The following is a 21,358-nucleotide window of genomic DNA, read 5'->3' as shown; positions in this document are numbered from 1 at the left end:
ACTGTTGTTCCAATAGTAATAGGAGCAACAGGAATAGTAGCAAAAAACATAAAGAAATACATAGATCAATTAGAATCCAACACTGATATTAGTATCCTTCAGAAACAGGCATGTGTGTAATGTTATACACACATCGCTTATACTCAATAGAGTGCTTGGAGATACTATCTTTGAGACCAATACAGCAGATCAGCAAAAGCATGATACACATCAATCTGAAGGCATACAGCAATCTTCAAATCAGCAGCAATCATCAGATATACATCATTCATTAGTTAATCTGGATTTACCTAATACAACTTTTGAGACTAGTACTCAAAGCTCATTTGGAAACTTGTTGAGAAGAGGAAAAGGGAGGAGAAGAAAAAATATCTGCATGTAAAGTGCAACTAATACAGTAAAGGGGAAAATAGGTATCTTCTTTCCCATGGGTTACAAGACGAGGTATTCTTTATTCCTATATAATTTGTGAATATTTTATTGTAAAAAAAAAAAAATAGTAATAATAATAATAATAATATAAACATGTTGAGAATTTATAATTTATTTATGGCAATTTTAACTTTAATTACATACGAGAATAATAATAATTATTTCCACATAATTACTATCAATTTAACTGAGTTAAGTTAAATATTTTGATTAAAATATTTAAGGATATTTTTAAATTATCGTTGTATTTATAAAATTAACTGTTTAAAAATTTCGTAATAAATCTATTTTAAATATTCCTTTTTAAAATATTTCGAATATTTGAATATATTAAAAAGATAAATGTACTTAAATAAATATGGCGAAATTTATAGCAACTCGAATTTTTATATTCGCTGGTGATTTAAACAATTTAAATACATTAACCAGTTAATGTTTTATATTTTATATTAATAATAAAATACGAAATAATTAAAGTAAAAGTAGAAATTTATCTAAGGTAATTTTTCAAGAGTAAAATATAATTTTATTCTAACAAAAATATAAATTTATCATAATGTTGTATTTCGTTTTGTCGTAATAATTCACCTTTATTACGTCAATTTGACGTCATTTTATGCTCTTCCCCATTATAAAAATTATATAAATGACGTCAAAATGACGTAAATCCGTGTACTATAATGAAAAAAAAACGAATGCATCTGTTGAATTTCGCGGTATTGTTCTTTAAATTTCTTCTGTTTTTTTTACAATAGACATTTAAAAAAAAACAATACAATAGGTTGAGTGAGAAAGAGAGAGAAAAAATGTAAATGCATGGAAAATAAAGAAACAATACTGTGTAAACAATGGAAGAATATCCCTTCCTAAACTGAATTCGTACACCATGTTATTGTTTACACCGATAGCAAGTACGCTCCATTCGATCTTCTTGCAAGAAAAAAATGTTATTTATTAAACAATTCAAACTTTATTTTAACATTTTCTTAAAGAGTATATTCATTATCATCATTATTAATATTAAAAAAATATTTTTTTTTTAAAGGACACGTGCGATTTTTTAATGATAATCAGCAAAATGGGTAAACAATTATAATTGTTATTTTGCCTGTTTTTATTGTATTTTTAATTACTATTGTTTTCTTCTGTTTTGCTGTTCTTTTAAGGTTTTATATTTCACATTTTATTGTTATTTTTTAGGGTTTATTAATATTATTAATTGTAGGGAAGTAACCATTTGGGCGTTGGTTTAGTTCGGTTTGGTTCTATAAGATACAGCAACGCAGCAAATGGGCGAACTGCCAAGGAGAGGACTCCCAAATGGACTTTCTATGGGCAACTTGCACCTATTTAGGTGTTAGACACGTGAAGAAAATCCGGAAAACTCCACGTGATCAGCGCGAAAACCTTCAGTGGTTTTTATCAACTCGGTTATTCATTTCTCTATTCTATAAAAATAAATAAATCCAAACTAATGTAGTTATTATGTTAATGAGGCCGATACCTTTTGATNAACTCCACGTGATCAGCGCGAAAACCTTCAGTGGTTTTTATCAACTCGGTTATTCATTTCTCTATTCTATAAAAATAAATAAATCCAAACTAATGTAATAAATTTTAAATTTGAATTCAATTTAATTTTTATTGAAATTACTTATTTTATTTTAAATTTTATCCTTTACTATTCTCCATTATTATAAACGAAGCACAGTAGAAGAACAGAGAGAGATAAAACTCTCCTTTTACTCTATGAAAGTACTAATAGAAAGACAAATCACAAAAATTATTCTCCAAAATTTCATGTTAAAATATAAAAGTATATATATATAAAGATAAAACTTTTCTCCCTTCGGAGGTTTCAAAATTCCTCACTTCTTTTAGCCTTTAAAATATCGAATTTCTCTTGGCATCATCTATTAGTCAATAGAAAAAGTGTTATATTTCCGACATCTCACACACTAAACAACTAACCAATTTATTAAATATTAAGAAATATTCATGTTTTTTTTTCTTCTTCTTTCTTTTACCTTTATAAATCGCTTAAAAAAATAATCATAAAAAATGATTATTAAATAATAAATAATAGAACAAAATTTTTTTAGTTTTCGTTCTTTATTGTTTTATCGGAATTTCGAGTTTATTTAGTTGTTAAAATCATCAAAATAAAATAAATTATATCTCTGATAACTACTTAATTGTACTGAGAAATGGAAAGATAAACATCAGCAGACTAAATGTCATGAGGGAATATTTATGATAGTTTAAAATTAAAACATGCAAGTAAAATTATATCATAACTTTACAAATTGCATAATTTAATTAAGGCAATTTACTTCTGTATCTATTTCTTTCTTTATCTCGTATAGAACTTGGTCAGTCACTAAAGCGGTTAACTGACTTTTAGGCCACCCCGATGCACACACACTCACACAGACAGACAGCAGACAGATACAGACAGACAATCGAACCTCCAATAACGTTCAACCTTTAAACGGCGGCCATTTTTTTTTCCAGGGACGTTTCTTTCTGAAAGGCACGTACAAAATAACCTCCAAACAACGGCCAATTTTTTAACGTTCTCCCTCGTTAGAGATTCTACTCTACAGTAAAAAACCTGTCTAAACGATACCGTGTGAATCCGGTTTACACAGGTTTCGATATATGGCCCAAAAATTAGATAACGATTAAATTAATTTTACATATACTGTACTTATTTTAAATCTGTGAATGAAATTACACCGTATAATTTATTTTATCACAAAGGAGAAATTGAAATTCTGGCTCTATAATTCCTTCCACAAAATCTCTCTCTCTCTTTCCGTAAAAGTAATTGGCACTTTCATTTAAAAAGTAGAGAGTTATATAGAGTTAAAAGTTTAATTTTGTCTCTATAACTCTTGAAATTTCTATTAACTTTCAATTGTAGAAAATATATAACTGTTTCCATGACGATTGCAACGTTAGCGATAATTTCTCTATTATTGGATTCACTAATAAATTGGCATTGTGACCCATTACAGTTTATTGAATTTCGTCGATTCTTTAATGAGAATGAAAATGGTTGCCCCCCCTTTCTTGTCACTTCTACAATCAATTACGTTTCAGCACGTGACAGTAGGACTTCCGGTTGATAAGGAAATGACGTCACCGAGGGGGTTGTAATCGTGAATTACTTGTATCGAATTCTGTCAATCAAATTCGAAATTTCTTCCATTTTTTTTTCTAATGTTTTAGCCAATAATATTTTGAAGGAAATTCGAAAATGTTATTTGATATTTGTAATAAAATTACGATGGAAAATATCAAAAGTAATTCTAGTATAAAGCATCAATTCTACTTAAGTGAGGATGTCAAGTAGGAATTTCGATTTACATGAGTTTTAGATCCCTTGTTAGGTTCCTGTAACGATAATCTACTCGTGTATTTAAAAAAATAAAATAAAATAAAATTACAGTAAACCTGTGTAAACCGGACAGCATTTTTTCCCGTTTTAGGCAGGTTTCAATGTATTTTAATAATTTATTTAGTAAAATTAATAAAGTAAACTTTAAATAAGGAATGATTTTATGACGTTAGCGACTTGTTCCATGGAAATTTTACACGTAACAATACGTAAAAATTTCATTGCTAGGAGTAAATTAGAAGCAATTGTTCCCCCTTTTTTCCGAATTTTAACATCCTTTACTACAAATTCTATCTAAATTTTTGGAATTTTATTATACCATTGTGTGGATTTTCACAGGATTATTAGAATTTAAAGCCATAATACCAGAATTATAATACATTATAATCACAATTTACCGACGTTTTAGAGACTAGTAATTTCCTATTATTTCTATGGACATTTTTATATTTTCACTATCAGAATTGTATAATTAATCTTAATTTAAGAACATATCAATAGTAAATTTCTTTAACAGAATAAAGCAGTTTTTCAACAGAATCTAAGTGCAAGATGATTTAAACAATGCAGTTTAACATAAGAACATATCAATAGTAAATCACTTCTTCAACAGAATATAAGGCGAGATATTGACTTAAACAATGGAGTTAACTTAAGATAACAGATTGCTATCGATTAAAACAACGATTAGCAACAATCAATGAAAACAGATTTTTCAACAGTCGAGTTTCCCTAGTCGACCCTATGACAGACAATGTCAGAGAATACCCGCATAGAGAACATTAAGAAGAAGGTGGAGAAAGACGGAAACAGGGACTTCCGGACCATTACATTGCTTTCTCGACGTCCCACCTTAACCATCTATCATTCTAGGCTCTTCCCCCTTTCAGCAATCGATTTGTGCTAGTCTCGTTTCTTCCCCAGGGTCTCTTTTTCCTTCTCTTGTAAAATCGTTTATTGTTTTTTTAGCAGCGTGTTGTGTTGCTGCGAACACTTTCGAGGCCTTATTCCGGGAGGGGGACCCCAAAGAAGTAGAAGAAGAAGGGGAAAAAAAAAGAACAAAGGAAATGCATTCTGTACCGAAAATGATACCAGATAAAAGTTTGTTCCTCGGGGTGTTAGCCTTTTCTCTTAAAGTAAATAAATAGAAAAATCAGTAGCTGAATGTCATCTGTAGCTAGAAATGGTAGCGATTATTCAGTCAAATATTCGATTTTTTCTTTTTTTTCTGAATTTCTTTCTTCTTAAGTGTGGAAATTATAAGCGTGTAATGCTTTTAGAAACATTTAGATACAGAAGTATAAAGGGGACATTCACGCCGATGCGTCATTATAACACTGCTTTCTTCATTATCAGATGGTGAACTTTGCACAAGACAGCCATTGTGAATGCCATGAAAACGATTTCGGGAGCAAGAACTCGCTTACGTATGAATACTGTTATTACTTACTACAATGGCAACAATGGTTTTCAATAAAAATACAAAATCTAATGGAGATTGAACTCCGTTATAAAAGCTAAAAATTGGCCAAATAAATTGTAAAAAATAATCTAAAAATGATGCTTAAATACACTATTTTTTTAAGTCACATGGTAATTTTTTGGTATATTGGCAACCATTTTTTTTTTCTTTTTGAGTATTTTTCTAATTGTAAACCTATTCTGGTGTTCCTCCAACAGAATTTCAGGTACACTAAACCGTGTGAAAAGATTTTATATGATTTATTTCTGTATAAGGTAGAATATAATATGAAATTTTACTGACATTTACCGTAATTATTACGAGTTTGTGTATACATATCGATAATACATCTCATAATTATATCGTATAATTAAATATATATAACAATATAAACTGAATAATGATAATAACAACAGAATTAATCATAATCTTATGTACAATTTTAATGAAATTTTCAAAAGAATAAAATAATAATAATTAAAAAAATTTATTCTTAAGGTAAAAATAGTTAAATGTTATGGATAAAATTCACTCCCGAAGAAAGAGGTTAAAAAAAAAAAATAATAATAATAATAAAAAAAAGGGAATAAAATAAAGCCAAAGAATAATAATATTCTTCAGTCGTTTTCAACACCTGCGCCTTTTTGTGTCCAATTTTTGAAATAATAAAATGCCGGATTATCCTATCCGAAAATATTAAATTACTTGTCACGTACCGAGGATAGTTTGTGGGTTACATTATTCACGTAACGCTATCAGGTGGTTATAACATTTTCTCATGAATGTGCATTACCTTCCCTCAAAATTATTTCCTTCAGGTTATATAATATAAATATATATTTAAAAAAAAATCAAAAATTAAAATAAATTTATATTATACAGTTTTTAAAATATGTAAAACGAAGATAATATTTTTTGTTTTTTTTTTGGTGGAAACTCTATGAAGTAAACAACGTGCTGGTGTGTTTTTTTTCTTCTGTTTTATTATTATTATTTTAAAAAAATTCTCATAAAATAAAACAATACGAATGAAAACGTGTTTTGTATATTCTTAATTGTTTTCTGTACATTCGAGATGAATCTGTACACTCTATTTGGGTGTTTTAAATATACATTGGTTCGGGGTGGCTCAAAAGTCAGTTAACCTTTGTAAAAATTAAATTCAAATATTTAATACACATCTATAATTTTGTAAAAGGAAGAAACTACGAATTTTCTACGATTCATTTTCTCAATTTTTATCTAAAAATGGTTAACTAACTTTCGTGCCATCCTGTATAAATCAACTCTCCCGTACGATTAATGATAAATATTTTTATATTTTTAAAATAAGTAAACCACCCACGTAAAGTTCCCCCAACCAAAGTGATTGGACTACTGCTGAAATTTAAGAAAATCTTTATCTTATGCCCATTGTTTCCATATAAATTTACATTTAAAATTATTTTAAGCGTTTTGAATTGGTATGTTTTTTTTTTACATCCCTCCCTCCCCTCCTCGTATCTTTTACAAGTATCTAATAATGTTTACATAGAAATTAAATATTAATAGTAAACAGAATGGAGCCAGTGGAATTTTAATCAGAAAGTCAGTTAAGTTGTCACTTACCAGAATTGGGATCGATAGAAAAGAAAGCCTGAGGATCTCCGGCCGATATCTTATAGTTCAATCTCTGGTTTGGTGTTATATCCAAGTCAAAGGAATCCAATTTTAAAACTGGTGTTCCTGGTGGTGAATTTTCGCGCACCGTTGGATAATAAGCAGGTTCCATGGTTAGTGGTGCATTGTCGTTTTCGTCGGCCACTTCGATGTATACGTCTAAACGACTAGAAAGAGGTACAGCACCACGATCTTGAGCATAAATCGTCAACCAATATCGTGAATCGGTTTCTTTATCTAGAATCGTTCTTGTACGTATTTGACCTGGAATATAACAATACAAATTTAAACGTATGTTAGACTTACACCTCTAGTTTTATAATTACATTTTAAGTATAAAAAAAAAATAATAAAATACACAATTTAAAATAGGAAATTACGTTGCTACATTTATATAGTGAAACCTGTGTAAGCCGAAATCGCACGTTGCGGAATATTTGTTAATGATTTGGCAAGCTTCCATTTTGAATAGGTTTTACTGTATTATCAATTCACTGATTATAATCAGTTGTAAGTAATTGAGTAGCCAAGAACAAAGACAAAATATTTCGTTTATAATCCCTCCCGTTTGTTATGTATATGAGGCAGGAATTTAGTCTTTCATATTATTATTATTATTATTTCGCTCTATTTAGAGATTATGAATTATGCAATGAAAATTTCCCGTTTATAATTAAGTACTTAATTATCAACATTGAAACGAACTCTTTTGTAAAGTTTATCGCGTACACGAAGACAAAAGACAAAGCACGTATTTAATTAAATGGAAAGATTTCAAATATATACAAATAAATGCAATAAAACCTGTCCAAAACGGAAAAATAAATATCCCATACCGTGTAATCCGGTTTACACAGGTTTTATCGTATTTTTTAAAAAAGTAGTCTATAGAGAATTTTATATTTTAATACATGAAACTCTTCTAATTATATACGTAAACAAAGATGTACATACAGTCGACCCATTGTAAACCTATTCTGGTGTTCCTCCAACAGAATTTCAGGTACACTAAACCGTGCGAAAAGATTTTAGGCGATTTATTTCTGTATAAGGTAGAATATAATATGAAATTTTACTGACATTTACCGTAATTATTACGAGTTTGTGTATACATATCGATAATACATCTCATAATTATATCGTATAATTAAATATATATAACAATATAAACTGAATAATGATAATAACAACAGAATNTTTGGTCCACCCTGTACTTTTTTATTTTATTTTATTAAATACTTATTTATAATGAAGGTAATTTTGTGGTAAGCTTCAGTGCGCAAATATGAAAATATTTCAGTTCTTAAATCGATAGAAAGGTAGGTTAAAATTTATACGAAAATTTTAAATTAATACTAAAAATACAATTAATTTTTATTGCTTTAATCTACTTTATGGTAATGGTTTCTAAAAGGATTTAACATTGATTGGAAATTTCCTGAAAGTTTTATAACTTCGAAGGCAATAAACAGGAATATTTAGTAATATAAATGCCAACATTTAATTCTATATTTTAACTAAACTGAAAAATAAAGCATAAAGTTTGGGTTAAGTTATAGACTTACATTTTGGTTTAATTATTATTAATTTTATTTAACACCAGAAATTTAAATTTTAATTAACATACATTTATAGATCAGTCGAAAAACATAGGTGAAACTGAACGAGGGATCTTCAATAAAACCTGTTAAAACAGGAATAACATAACCCCAAATATTTTTTTTTTCCAGTTTGGCAAGTTTCCGTGTTTAACAGGTTTTTTTCAACGCAGAAAATCTTTCCGTTTAAGGCAGGTTTTATTGTACTATCAAAGTTCTATCAAAAATCAATCGTTAGCCTCTATCATTTGGTAATTATGAAGATAAAGAGGATGAGATTCATTCTTAATTCTATCAGATTTTAATTGGAAAAAATTAAACACAATGTGGTTCTGTTGTTGGATCCTCCCCAAAAATTCAAATATTAATATAAACGACTATTGTTGATACAGCATCATCTGCTGATCATCAAAGTTTAACTCAAAATTCATCAATCAGTGAATGAATTAGTGAAGATAACGAAAATGATAGAGATAAAGCAACGTAACGCGTGGGCGATCTGCCAAGAGGAAGACATTCAATGTGAAACTGTACCCTATTTAAGTGTTAGACACGTGAAGCAAACCCAGAACCACGCGGACAGCCCATTAATGAAGTACGAATCTGCTTTAGTTCTTGAATCCTTTCAGTGAATAAATCAAATATTAGTATTAAAAACTATTGTTGACACAATATCATCAGTTTCATCCTCAAAAATCCACCAAAAAACCATCATTAGAGTCAATTCATGATGAAGATAATGAACACGAGGAATATGTTCAGCTAGAACAGATATTAATTTTACAATGTCTTAAAGAACAAGTCCTTGTCTTGTTCGTGGATCCACATAAAGAATAGTTCTATAAATCTGTACCCACTGAAACCTTCACTCCTCCCTTCTGATCCTCATTCTCTTCCTTTCTTCAGCCAGTGGTTCATGTGGCCCCAAGCAAATTTCAATTAGGTGGTCCCATGCACAGTGCTAACTTCAAACATTTTTATTCGGGGAATTTTGTGGGGTTGTATCTTCGTTTGTTTTTTAACGCTACCTCCGCACTGTGCCAATGCACCCTGCGCCTGTGCCACACTAGGAATCTAGGATCCCCAGATACGGTCCAAATTTAAATTTCGATATTCTTAATACAGTAATGAGTTTATAAAAGATTGGTTTGGGACAACCTGTTGCTGGGGGCCCCAGGCAATTGCCTTTTTTGCCCATAGGATAATAAGCCACTGTCTTCAGCCAATGTTCCATGTTGGACAGGTTTCACTGTACAGTACATTACTTTAAAAAGTCGATGCATTTTAATCAATCAAGCATACATATTTTATAATTCAAGTAAATAAATTATTAAAATAAACTTTTTATTTAATATTAATAAATTGTTTTACTACAATTATCCCTAAAAAATCAATTAAATATATAGGCCTATATATATATATATCTCATTACTTATTAAATTTCGCCAGAACAGAAGCAGAAATTTTTCTATAATTTATTTTACCAATTAAATTTATAAAATTTTAAATTCCAATTTAAAAAAAAAAAAAAAAAATTAAATTCTAGAATTCTAGATTCTACTAACATTAACCAATCCTATTACCATTAAACATAACTTTAGTTACAGATTCTAGAAAGTAATAGATTTAATAAATAAATAAATCTACTAAACCCGTATTTTCTAGAATATATTAGTTCTAGATTCTAAAATTTCTAGAATCTGTAGATTTATACGCTATTAATTTTTAGAATTTTTAGTATTTTAACTAATTTCTAGCAATCTCTAGCAGACATACTAAATTTTAGGACTATACAAATGATAAATTCTAGAAATTAAAACACTCTAGAAATGTTTAGCTTGTAAAAGCTTTAAAATTTATTAGTTTACTAAAATATTAAAGCTGTTTTAAAGCTAGAGAATATTAATTTCAAGCCGTAAATCTAGTGATTTTAGAATTCTAGATTCTAACAAATTTAAATAATTCCATAGTGTAATAAACACAATAAATTATCGGACTATTAATTGGTAAATTACAGGAATTAACAAATATAGTAAAACGAATAAAATCTAAACAATTCCAGTAATTCTAGTAAGTTTAATAAATTCAAAATTCTAGAAAAACGTAATATTTCTGGAATAAAAAAATCATAATTGACAAATTCTAGAAAGAAATGGATCTAAACAATTAATTTTTAGCTACATAAATTCTAGTAAATTTTATCTAATTGCTTACTGTAAAAAATTAAAGTGGTTTTAAAATTTTACTACATTTTTAATATCTACTAGTTCTATAATTCTAGATCTTCTCTGAACTCATCATTGCTCTTTCTTATCACCTTATTCTCTTTCTTTCATCTACCTACTCTGATTAGGAAGAGTAAGAATAAAGTAGCAGGAATAAAGGAAGTGAGAGAGTAAGAAAGGAAGAGGTAGGAAAGGAAGCTTAAGAGGTAGAATAGAGCCTAGAGAGGTAGTTGTAGAGCCTCGAGAGATAGGTGTAGAGCCTCGAGAGGTAGATGTAAAGCCTTGAGAGGTAGCGGAAGAGCATCGAGAGATAGGTGTAGAGCCTTGAGAGATAGGGGAAGAGCCTCGAGAGGTAGGTGTAGAGTCTTGAGAGGTAAAGGAAGAGTCTCCGGAAGTAGATGTAGAGCCTTGAGAGTTAGGGGAAGAGCATCGAGAGATAGGTGTAGAGCCTTGAGAGGTAGGGAAAGAGTCTCCAGAAGTAGATGTAGAGTCTTGAGAGATAGGGGAGAGCCTCGAGAGGTAGGTGTAGAGCCTTGAGAGGTAGAGGAAGAGTCTCCGGAAGTAGATGTAGAGCCTTGAGAGATAGGGGAAGAGCCTCGAGAGGTAGGTGTAGAGTCTTGAGAGGTAGAGGTAGAGTCTCCAGAAGTAGATGTAGAGCTTTGGGAGATAGGGGAAGAGCCTCGAGAATTAGGGGTAGAATCTTGTGTAAGCTCTACTCTCTAATAATATATAATTTTAAGCTTTAGTAATCTACAATTTTGATAAAGTATAGTACTTTAATTAATTCAAAAATTTTAGTAAATTTAATTATAATTTATATATTAACTTTTCGTATTATTCAGTGGCACAGAAAACGAAAGAAATTCATAAAAGAAAAAAAAAAAACAGAAAAATTTATGAAAGATTCAAAGAGGAAATACATAAGATTAATTATTTATGATATGATCCTTCCATTCGGCTTATAGATATCATCTCAAGTTATTTCATTGCTTGTCACTTTAATAGAGAATTATAACCCGAATCGACTTTATATTATAACCAACTACACGAAATAAAAATTAATTAATCGAGTAGGAAAATATTAAATAAATTAATTGAATTAAAATATTTCCTTGTTCTAAATGAAATTATATAATTCCTGAGGCTTTAAAATACATGTATATATTATTTATCACTTATAAGGAATTATGTTATAATAATTGATTATCTTGATATTGATCAAGTATGGATGAATTATGAATGAAGTAATCCATTAGAATATATAACTTGTACATTTTTTATTGTTCATTCATCCTTATAAGTTATATATAACTTTGGTATAATCTTGTAAATGGCAAAATTCTTCCATAATTGAATTCCTGAAACACCGAGGTACGTGAAAGCAGTAATCATCGTTATTATAAAACGTAAGTAAATTAATGAGTAAATTATAAAGGTTTAATTTACGTGAAGGATTATGGACAGATATATATATATATATATATATAATATATAATTAGGTAGAAGCTCGAAATGTAGAGGAAAAAGCTTGGGAGTTAGGAGTATAATTAGGTAGAGGCTCGAAATGTAGAAGATAAAGCTAGGGAGTTAGGAGTATAATTAGGTAGAGGCTCGAAATGTAGAGGATAAAGCTTGGGAGTTAAGGGTAGATGCTTGAGTAGGTTCTACACCCTAATAGTAACAATAATATATAATTCTAAGTTTTAGTACGTTTAATAAATTCAAAAATTAATAAGTTATTAATCAAGAAAGCACTCAAACAGAGCATAATAAGAAAATTAACAACTCAAGCTTGAATAATTATTTGATAAAGTAAGGCTATGAAAATCTTTTCTAGAGAGAGATTAACTTGTAGCCTACACTTGGACTATCTTTTAACAGGTGGCAGACGAACGGAAATCCTCTCTAGAGAATCAAAGGCATGCCCAATTAATCAAAATCTAGGAAATCTCTTCGACTTCTTCCTTATGAGTACTTCTAGATATTGAAGAGTTTCTGCAATGCTGCATAACTTATGACTTTAAAAAAAAAAAAAAAACAGTAAGAGTTATAGATACATCTACCACGTTTACTTTAAAATAAACATTAAATATTTTATGTTTATTTTTCTCTCAAAGCAAACTTAAAATATATATTTTAAAAACAAACAAAATTTAATGTTTAGAATCGAATTTAGTGGAATTTGCCTTCCATTATTCAAAGAAAAAAATAACTTTAGGCACATAAAAAGATACTTGAAATAATATAGATAAGTAATTTTTCTTATCCACGACTTGTAGAATTTTCTGTACTGCAAAAATAAATCTTCCAGATAGGAAAAAAAAATTAATATCAAGAGCAGAAAATACATTACAGCACACGTTGAATCATGAATCATCAAAACTTTTTCTTCTTCTTTAATTCAGGTTTGTTCGTATGGAAGAAATCTTTAACAGAATTTATCAGAATTATAGAGGAATAAAGTAAACTTTTATACCGTTTCTTAATAAAAAACAAACAATTATTTAATATGTAAATACAGTAAAAACCTGTCTAAAACGAAACCCGAACGAGAAACACGAGAAAACGTGAAAAATTCTTCGAAACCGAGCGATTTTCTGTATTAAAGAACCTGTTCGAAACAGAAACCTGTCAAACCGGTACCGTCTTACACAGGTTTTACTGTATAATAATAAATATGAGGCATATAAATTTAAATTCTTATCATCATCATCATCTTTACCCATTTTTCGAATTAAAAATTGGTGTAACGAAGAGAAAAATAGTCGTAAATAAATAAATATAAAATAAAAATAAATAAAATTACAGTTAATTAATTAATTTAATATTTAATTCTATATTTTACGCCATTTTATTTTACATTTTTCACTTCTATTTAAAAGAAAGAAAGGGGGGAAAAAGTTATAAAACGTGAGCTACTTTATACATTTATCCTTTTATGAAAATTACAAAAAAAAAAAAAAAAATTCATTGAGCTATAAAATTTAATCTTTTTTAAAGGAAACCATTGTATTTTTGAATAAGGTGAATATTATTATAGGTTCCAAAATGATTGGGCAAGGAGCCAATATATTTAAATACAGTATATACATATTTCCTTTCTTTTAATTTAAACTTTGGCAATGTATTCAATCTCAAACCCTGCACCCCCTTTTTTTAAATTAAACTGTAATTTTTATTACTATTTTATAAAACTTAAACATTTCTTCAGCAATAAAAGCAATATAACTTCTATACAAATTCCTTACAATGTTATTGGGATATATTTCATTTTATTTAGGAAAAATACGAAATATTTCCTTACTTCTTTGACATTAAAAAAATAATAATAAAAATAACTTTTAGAAATAGAACTGCAACTAAAATAAAAAGAAGAAAGAACATTAATATTGATGATATTTCAAAAATATATTCAACTCTTATCCTAAATGAAATGCATGAATTCATGATCTCTGCATACAAAATGATAAATATACCGAATTTTTTCATCATAAAATTATTTAAAATATGTGGTTAAATCTTTAAAAAAAATTCAAGGAGTAGAAGTGTAAAAGTCAAACTTAGTTTTCAGAGATTATTATTATTATTATTATGAAAGATGAGAGAGAGCATCAGGAGCAGCAAGAGCAACAAGTGTAGTACTGTACACTTTTATAAGCACGCAAACAAGAATTATTCGTGTATTATAAGCTGGTATATTAATTTATTGTATGTTTCGATCACATAAAAATCATAAATTACATTGACTTTGAATACGAAAGAGTAAAGAAGAATGGAGTGACTAGCAAATCACTCGAGCGCATCGTCTTTTATCTTAACCTGATCGTTCGTTCAACCGAAAATGAACGATAAATGGATTTACAGAACTTCCATCCTTTGAAAAGATCTAAAAAGAAAAAGAAATGTAAGTCAAGTCCTACCTTTTCTTATTGATTGATTTGTAGAAACATTCCTTTTATTTTTACCTTTATCATTTGTTGTATAGAATCGGGACAATAAATCAGCAAGAACATCTTTATACTATTATGAAGGGATGTTAGACGTCATTTTGATCAACAAATCTTTTCTCCTCTTAATTAACTACGTAAGATTTCTTTCCCTTTGTTTATTTTTAATAGAATATTTTAAAATTTTAAACGTATGAGGGATAGAAATTCGTTTAATAAGTGGATAAAAATGTCATCAATTTTCAGCTCTCCTTCAAAAATGGAGCTCAATAAAATAATAATTATACTTTTTAAAATTAAAAAATTTCTAACTATTTTATATTAAATTAACGATTTATTTTTAAAAATTTAATGCGATTTTTCTGTAAAAATTGCAGAAAACATCATCTAAATGGGTGCGTATTTAGTTCTTTTTTACAACACTTCTGTATGGATTATGGTGCGTAAAATGAATTTTTTATAATTAAAAATACATTTTTTAAATGGATAAACAGTTAAAAAGTATCAAGATAAATAAATTTAAGCTTAAAATCCGAATAATAAAGTAGAAAAATGTTTAATCACGCGAAGAAAAACACCATTAAAACTCGAGTTGAGTACAGAAAACAGTTAAAGAATTCGCTTTAAAAAATACCCCCTATCATTTATGTAGCAGAATTTACACTTTAAATTTATTTTGTTTCTTTTAAAAAAGAAAAAAGGCATTACTAAGCATAAAAACTTTACGTTAACAAGATGTAGACACTTTAAAACAAAAAGCAATCTAAGCAAGATCCCATAAACTTGTTGAAAAGATTCTGAGTAAATCGCAAGATCTAAGNTTTTATAAAACTTAAACATTTCTTCAGCAATAAAAGCAATATAACTTCTATACAAATTCCTTACAATGTTATTGGGATATATTTCATTTTATTTAGGAAAAATACGAAATATTTCCTTACTTCTTTGACATTAAAAAAATAATAATAAAAATAACTTTTAGAAATAGAACTGCAACTAAAATAAAAAGAAGAAAGAACATTAATATTGATGATATTTCAAAAATATATTCAACTCTTATCCTAAATGAAATGCATGAATTCATGATCTCTGCATACAAAATGATAAATATACCGAATTTTTTCATCATAAAATTATTTAAAATATGTGGTTAAATCTTTAAAAAAAATTCAAGGAGTAGAAGTGTAAAAGTCAAACTTAGTTTTCAGAGATTATTATTATTATTATTATGAAAGATGAGAGAGAGCATCAGGAGCAGCAAGAGCAACAAGTGTAGTACTGTACACTTTTATAAGCACGCAAACAAGAATTATTCGTGTATTATAAGCTGGTATATTAATTTATTGTATGTTTCGATCACATAAAAATCATAAATTACATTGACTTTGAATACGAAAGAGTAAAGAAGAATGGAGTGACTAGCAAATCACTCGAGCGCATCGTCTTTTATCTTAACCTGATCGTTCGTTCAACCGAAAATGAACGATAAATGGATTTACAGAACTTCCATCCTTTGAAAAGATCTAAAAAGAAAAAGAAATGTAAGTCAAGTCCTACCTTTTCTTATTGATTGATTTGTAGAAACATTCCTTTTATTTTTACCTTTATCATTTGTTGTATAGAATCGGGACAATAAATCAGCAAGAACATCTTTATACTATTATGAAGGGATGTTAGACGTCATTTTGATCAACAAATCTTTTCTCCTCTTAATTAACTACGTAAGATTTCTTTCCCTTTGTTTATTTTTAATAGAATATTTTAAAATTTTAAACGTATGAGGGATAGAAATTCGTTTAATAAGTGGATAAAAATGTCATCAATTTTCAGCTCTCCTTCAAAAATGGAGCTCAATAAAATAATAATTATACTTTTTAAAATTAAAATTAAATAATTTCTAACTATTTTATATTAAATTAACGATTTATTTTTAAAAATTTAATGCGATTTTTCTGTAAAAATTGCAGAAAACATCATCTAAATGGGTGCGTATTTAGTTCTTTTTTACAACACTTCTGTATGGATTATGGTGCGTAAAATGAATTTTTTATAATTAAAAATACATTTTTTAAATGGATAAACAGTTAAAAAGTATCAAGATAAATAAATTTAAGCTTAAAATCCGAAAAATAAAGTAGAAAAATGTTTAATCACGCGAAGAAAAACACCATTAAAACTCGAGTTGAGTACAGAAAACAGTTAAAGAATTCGCTTTAAGAACGAAAAAAAAAATACCCCCCTATCATTTATGTAGCAGAATTTACACTTTAAATTTATTTTGTTTCTTTTAAAAAAGAAAAAAGGCATTACTAAGCATAAAAACTTTACGTTAACAAGATGTAGACACTTTAAAACAAAAAGCAATCTAAGCAAGATCCCATAAACTTGTTGAAAAGATTCTGAGTAAATCGCAAGATCTAAGGTTCGACTTCATAAATTCAATATTGAAACAGCGATAGAATAGAGTAGGAAGCGAAAACCCATCACACAATTGATACCATTACAGAGTATCTAAAGGAATTGAAAGATATGAGATGCATCTCAGAACTGAAATCAGTTTCTCTACTGATTTCTTATCGCCTTTTGAATGCCGAATTTATTAAGTCAAACTTTTTATTTTCATGGCATTCTTCTTTTATCACATTCTTCTGATGTTGATGCATAAACACTAAAAAATGTCATATAGTTATGTAAAGATGATATAAGATTTTATAAGCAATTCTTCTTCTTCTTCTTTTTTATCCTGCAAAACAATGTAAAAATACTAAAATTTATAATAATCTCCTTGGTGGATATTATAATATAAACATACTTTCTGATATTCTAAAGTCTCCTCTATTAAATTCCCATAGGAAAATATATAAAGATACTTTTCTTTACTTGATAAAAATTGAATGAAAAATCGAAAAAATAAACAAAGTATTGAAGAGAAAAAAATCAATAAAAAATAAATAAATAAATATTTATTAAATTCATAATTTTAATAATAATTTTCCTATATTTTTTGCGAAATTATTGTGTAAATAAATAAAATATCGATAGTTTCAGCTTGTGTAAACATTAATTTCGTCCTCATCCTAAAAAAATTCCACTTCTTATTTCATTGAAATGAGTAATAAAATAAAAACACGATCGTGTAAATAATAAAAAGGAGGGAAGAAAAAAAAATCGTAAATTAAGCTGATAAAGAGTACAGAATTTCATTTTTAATAATAAAATTTAATTAAATGTATAAATAGAAATTAGCTCGATGGGATGAGGCAATACAACACGTGGTCATCTACTACTGTAGAGGATCTTTGCTCCTATTTAGGTGTTGGGCACGTGAAAAACAGGACAAAATCCACGTGAACGACACGTGGTTAAGCACGAACCCGCGACTAACACCAATTTTCAATTGTTTTTATCCATTCTGCTATTGGTGGGCCAAATAAATATTTGGAAATTAGAAAATCAATTATTACAGTGAAACCTGTGTAAACCGGACACTATCGAATATTTTTCCTTTCAAATTAAAAAAATTTATTATGTTTTTACAAAATGGAAACCGAATATTTAAATTTATTCATAAACCAATAAAAATAAAATCATGATCGATATATTCCGAATAAAAATTCTTAAACAGAATCACCAGCCAAGATATTTATCGTAATTAGAATATAATTACGCTTTCATTAACAAGGATCGATGTAAAATTTATTGAGAGTGATCAAGTAAAATTCAGGACAAACCACTTCTCAACCGGTAGTACACGTTCCCCTAGGAGTACGCATGAAGGATAGGTTAGTGATACATGTTTATACACATTAGGACAGGGGGTATATGCCATAGAGAAAAAGGTTGGAAGAATCAGGATAATAATGAAGGATGACAGGGGTAAAGTCTACTCCCTAAAATACATTGTCATCGGATTTAGGTACATTTTCGGAATTTCACCCTCTTACGTTAATTAGGAATGGATGAAATTTGGATTGGAAGATCAGATGACACGCCAAAAGCAATAACAATAAGAAAAATTAGGATAAGAATTTAAATAGGATCAAGAAAAATTAATTTAGTTCCAACCAGAAGAAATTGTTTCGATGTATCAGGAAAAAGAAAAGAAAAAAAATCTGGAACAATATTGCTCGCGTGATTAGGACAAAATCAATAAGCAGGATCAAGAATTATTCGAAGTACAATGAGAGAGGAGAAGTTATACCGATGGAGACGAACAGGATAAGAATGGATTAAGTTAAAAAAAAAGTCAGGATAAGAATTTTTAAAATATGTAAATAAATTATTTTAATATATTCAGGTTAAATTATTTCTTATAATTTATGAAAGAAAAAAAAATTCATTAAACAGGATCATACAATTTATTGAAAATATAAGAAATCATTCTAAAAAAAAGGCAAAAGTTAAATTAATCACAATTGATCAGGAGAAACAAATAAGGCTGAACCACAAAAAAATACAGGATAAATTAACAAAATCCTTATAAAATTATTCATTAAAAAATAAACAAAAAATAATAATAATATCGGGATCAGAATCAAGATAAATTATAAAAACATTACTTAAAAATTAAATCTATCCAAAATTAATTCGTACAGAGAATTTTAAAACATATCTATCAAGTAAAAAATCAAAAATAAATAAAAATATCGAAAAACGAAAGCGGGCATCCGTCCAAAATCCCCCCCCCAAAAAAAGAAGAAGAAGAAGAAGAAGACAAAAAGAAAAGTTGGATTATCTAGATAAAGATTTTCTCTTCATTTCAACATTTAATTGTGAATTAACTTCATAAAAATAAACTAAAAATATTTGTTTATTGTAATCACAAACATGAAAGAATACGTGTTTCAATTATTTTCTTAACAAAAGTAATCCTGAAAAAAAAAAAATTATTTTTTTTTCTGTTACGTGATACGACGAAATTTTCTTGATTTTTTTTATTTATTTTTATTTATTACGTTGTAAAATTTTAGCAGTCAGTTATTTTAAAAGTTTATTTTGATATTAAAGTTGGCCCCGAAGCTTCGAAAACTATCTATTCTGGCGCTTATGATCGAAAAGGATTTTCCTTTAATAATTTTGGCAGCGATTCTTGGATCGATAATAAAGCAAGAGGGGGGAAATTTCTACCAATTTTATTAGTTTACCGAAGCATTTCTATCATTTCGAATCTTATAACAGTTTAATTTCCACACTTTACAATGTTTTCCTCACCATAATTTAGTTTATTTTCGTTTTTTTCTTATAGGAACTCCATTGTTAATTTACGTATTTTTTTCCGATGTTCTTTTAATTCTACGCATTCTTACAGCTTTCCATTTAAAATAATACATTTTTTTAAATGCTTTACTGACAAATTTCCATCTAATCTGACCAGAAATTTCGACTTAAATGTGTTTTTTTTTTTCTTATTAAACTCCACGCTTTATTGATTATTAAGTACAAGAGTTGCAGTTGCAGAGGCTTTGCGCGACGCGATGTCTCCTACTCCTGTAACTCTTCTAGTTAGTTTGACGCGATCGTAACGTTGCCTTACCCCGAAACATTCAAGAGTTAAATAACTGATCTTAAACAGTAAATTAAACGCGTGACCTTGAACGTGTTGTAACATGTAAATCGAGCAGCCATGCTGAAATTTCGGCGTACGGTAGAATTTACTACGCGGAATTAACGAAGGAATTTTCATAATTTTAAATATAAAAAGCTGCTGTTGAATTTTTCCAGGTATTCTTTGTTTTCTCATCTTTTCATCCCTAATAACTGCTACCATCATCTTTAGGTCTTCAGGAAATATTAAAGACGTGATGCCATATCTCCCGAACCAATGGTCCGATTTTTCTGAAAATTTCTAGAAACGTTTCCCCCTAATACGCAAACCTCCCTGCAAAATTTCAGAAAGATCGCACAACAGGTAAAGGAGTTATTAAGCTTTAAAATGGGTAAACAAAATCGTGCCCCTCACGCTAACATCCATACAAACTGAAAAAAACCTCAACTATTTTTGCATTTCTAGTCCAAAAATGTAAAAATCTTCAAATTTTGACCCATTGCCTTGTCCGTTTGTTACATATAACAGCCGGGAAAGTCAAATTCTTAATAAAAAAAGAAAAAAACGAGAACAAACTTAATGTAAAATGAAGCGAGTTATACACGACGTTACGATCCGCATGCAACGCCAAGTATAACTAACAAACAGTTCACGAACATTTCACTTATGTACACATTATCCATTAATGCCAATGGAAATCAATAATGTACAAGTTGACCCAGTTATCGTTACACAAGTTAAATATCTTGTTTAATTATTACACCCCCACTCCAACGTAAACCGAAACAATTACAAAACACACCAGTAACAAAATTACTTAATGAATTATCCATAGATTTTTAAATCGGTACTGTCTGTCCATCCGAGGCAAACAAGCTTAATCTGTAGACAGGGATGGTTAAGTTCGCATAGGTCGAGTATGTGTCGCCATCTAGCGTAATTCGGAAAGGGTTTTAAATGGCTACATTCAGACATACGCACGTGGTAGGGGGGAATGTCCCATTTGGACGTTTGATTCTGTCGTAAATTTACGACAATGGGATAAAGGGAAGTTGGATATATTTGTAACAATGTAACCAGGAGATGG

The 21,358-nt window shown here is 28.6% G+C and overlaps 1 protein-coding gene across 1 annotated transcript in view; it reads right to left on the bottom strand.

Annotated features, from left to right (window-relative positions):
- The window catches only part of LOC111619153 (fat-like cadherin-related tumor suppressor homolog), a gene marked incomplete at its 5' end in the record, with an annotated part of 165,933 nt that overhangs the window by 73,476 nt on the left and 71,099 nt on the right, over positions 1-21,358 (bottom strand). Inside the window, one exon of the mRNA XM_023360827.1 lies at positions 6,906-7,220. Within this exon, the coding sequence (XP_023216595.1) occupies positions 6,906-7,220 (315 nt within the window). The remainder of the gene's footprint in view (positions 1-6,905; positions 7,221-21,358) is intronic.

Source organism: Centruroides sculpturatus, unplaced genomic scaffold (assembly GCF_000671375.1).
Source record: "Centruroides sculpturatus isolate CEXI.00-Female unplaced genomic scaffold, Cexi_2.0 scaffold79, whole genome shotgun sequence".
NCBI lineage: Eukaryota > Metazoa > Arthropoda > Arachnida > Scorpiones > Buthidae > Centruroides > Centruroides sculpturatus.
This window is presented reverse-complemented; position numbering and strand designations above follow the sequence as displayed.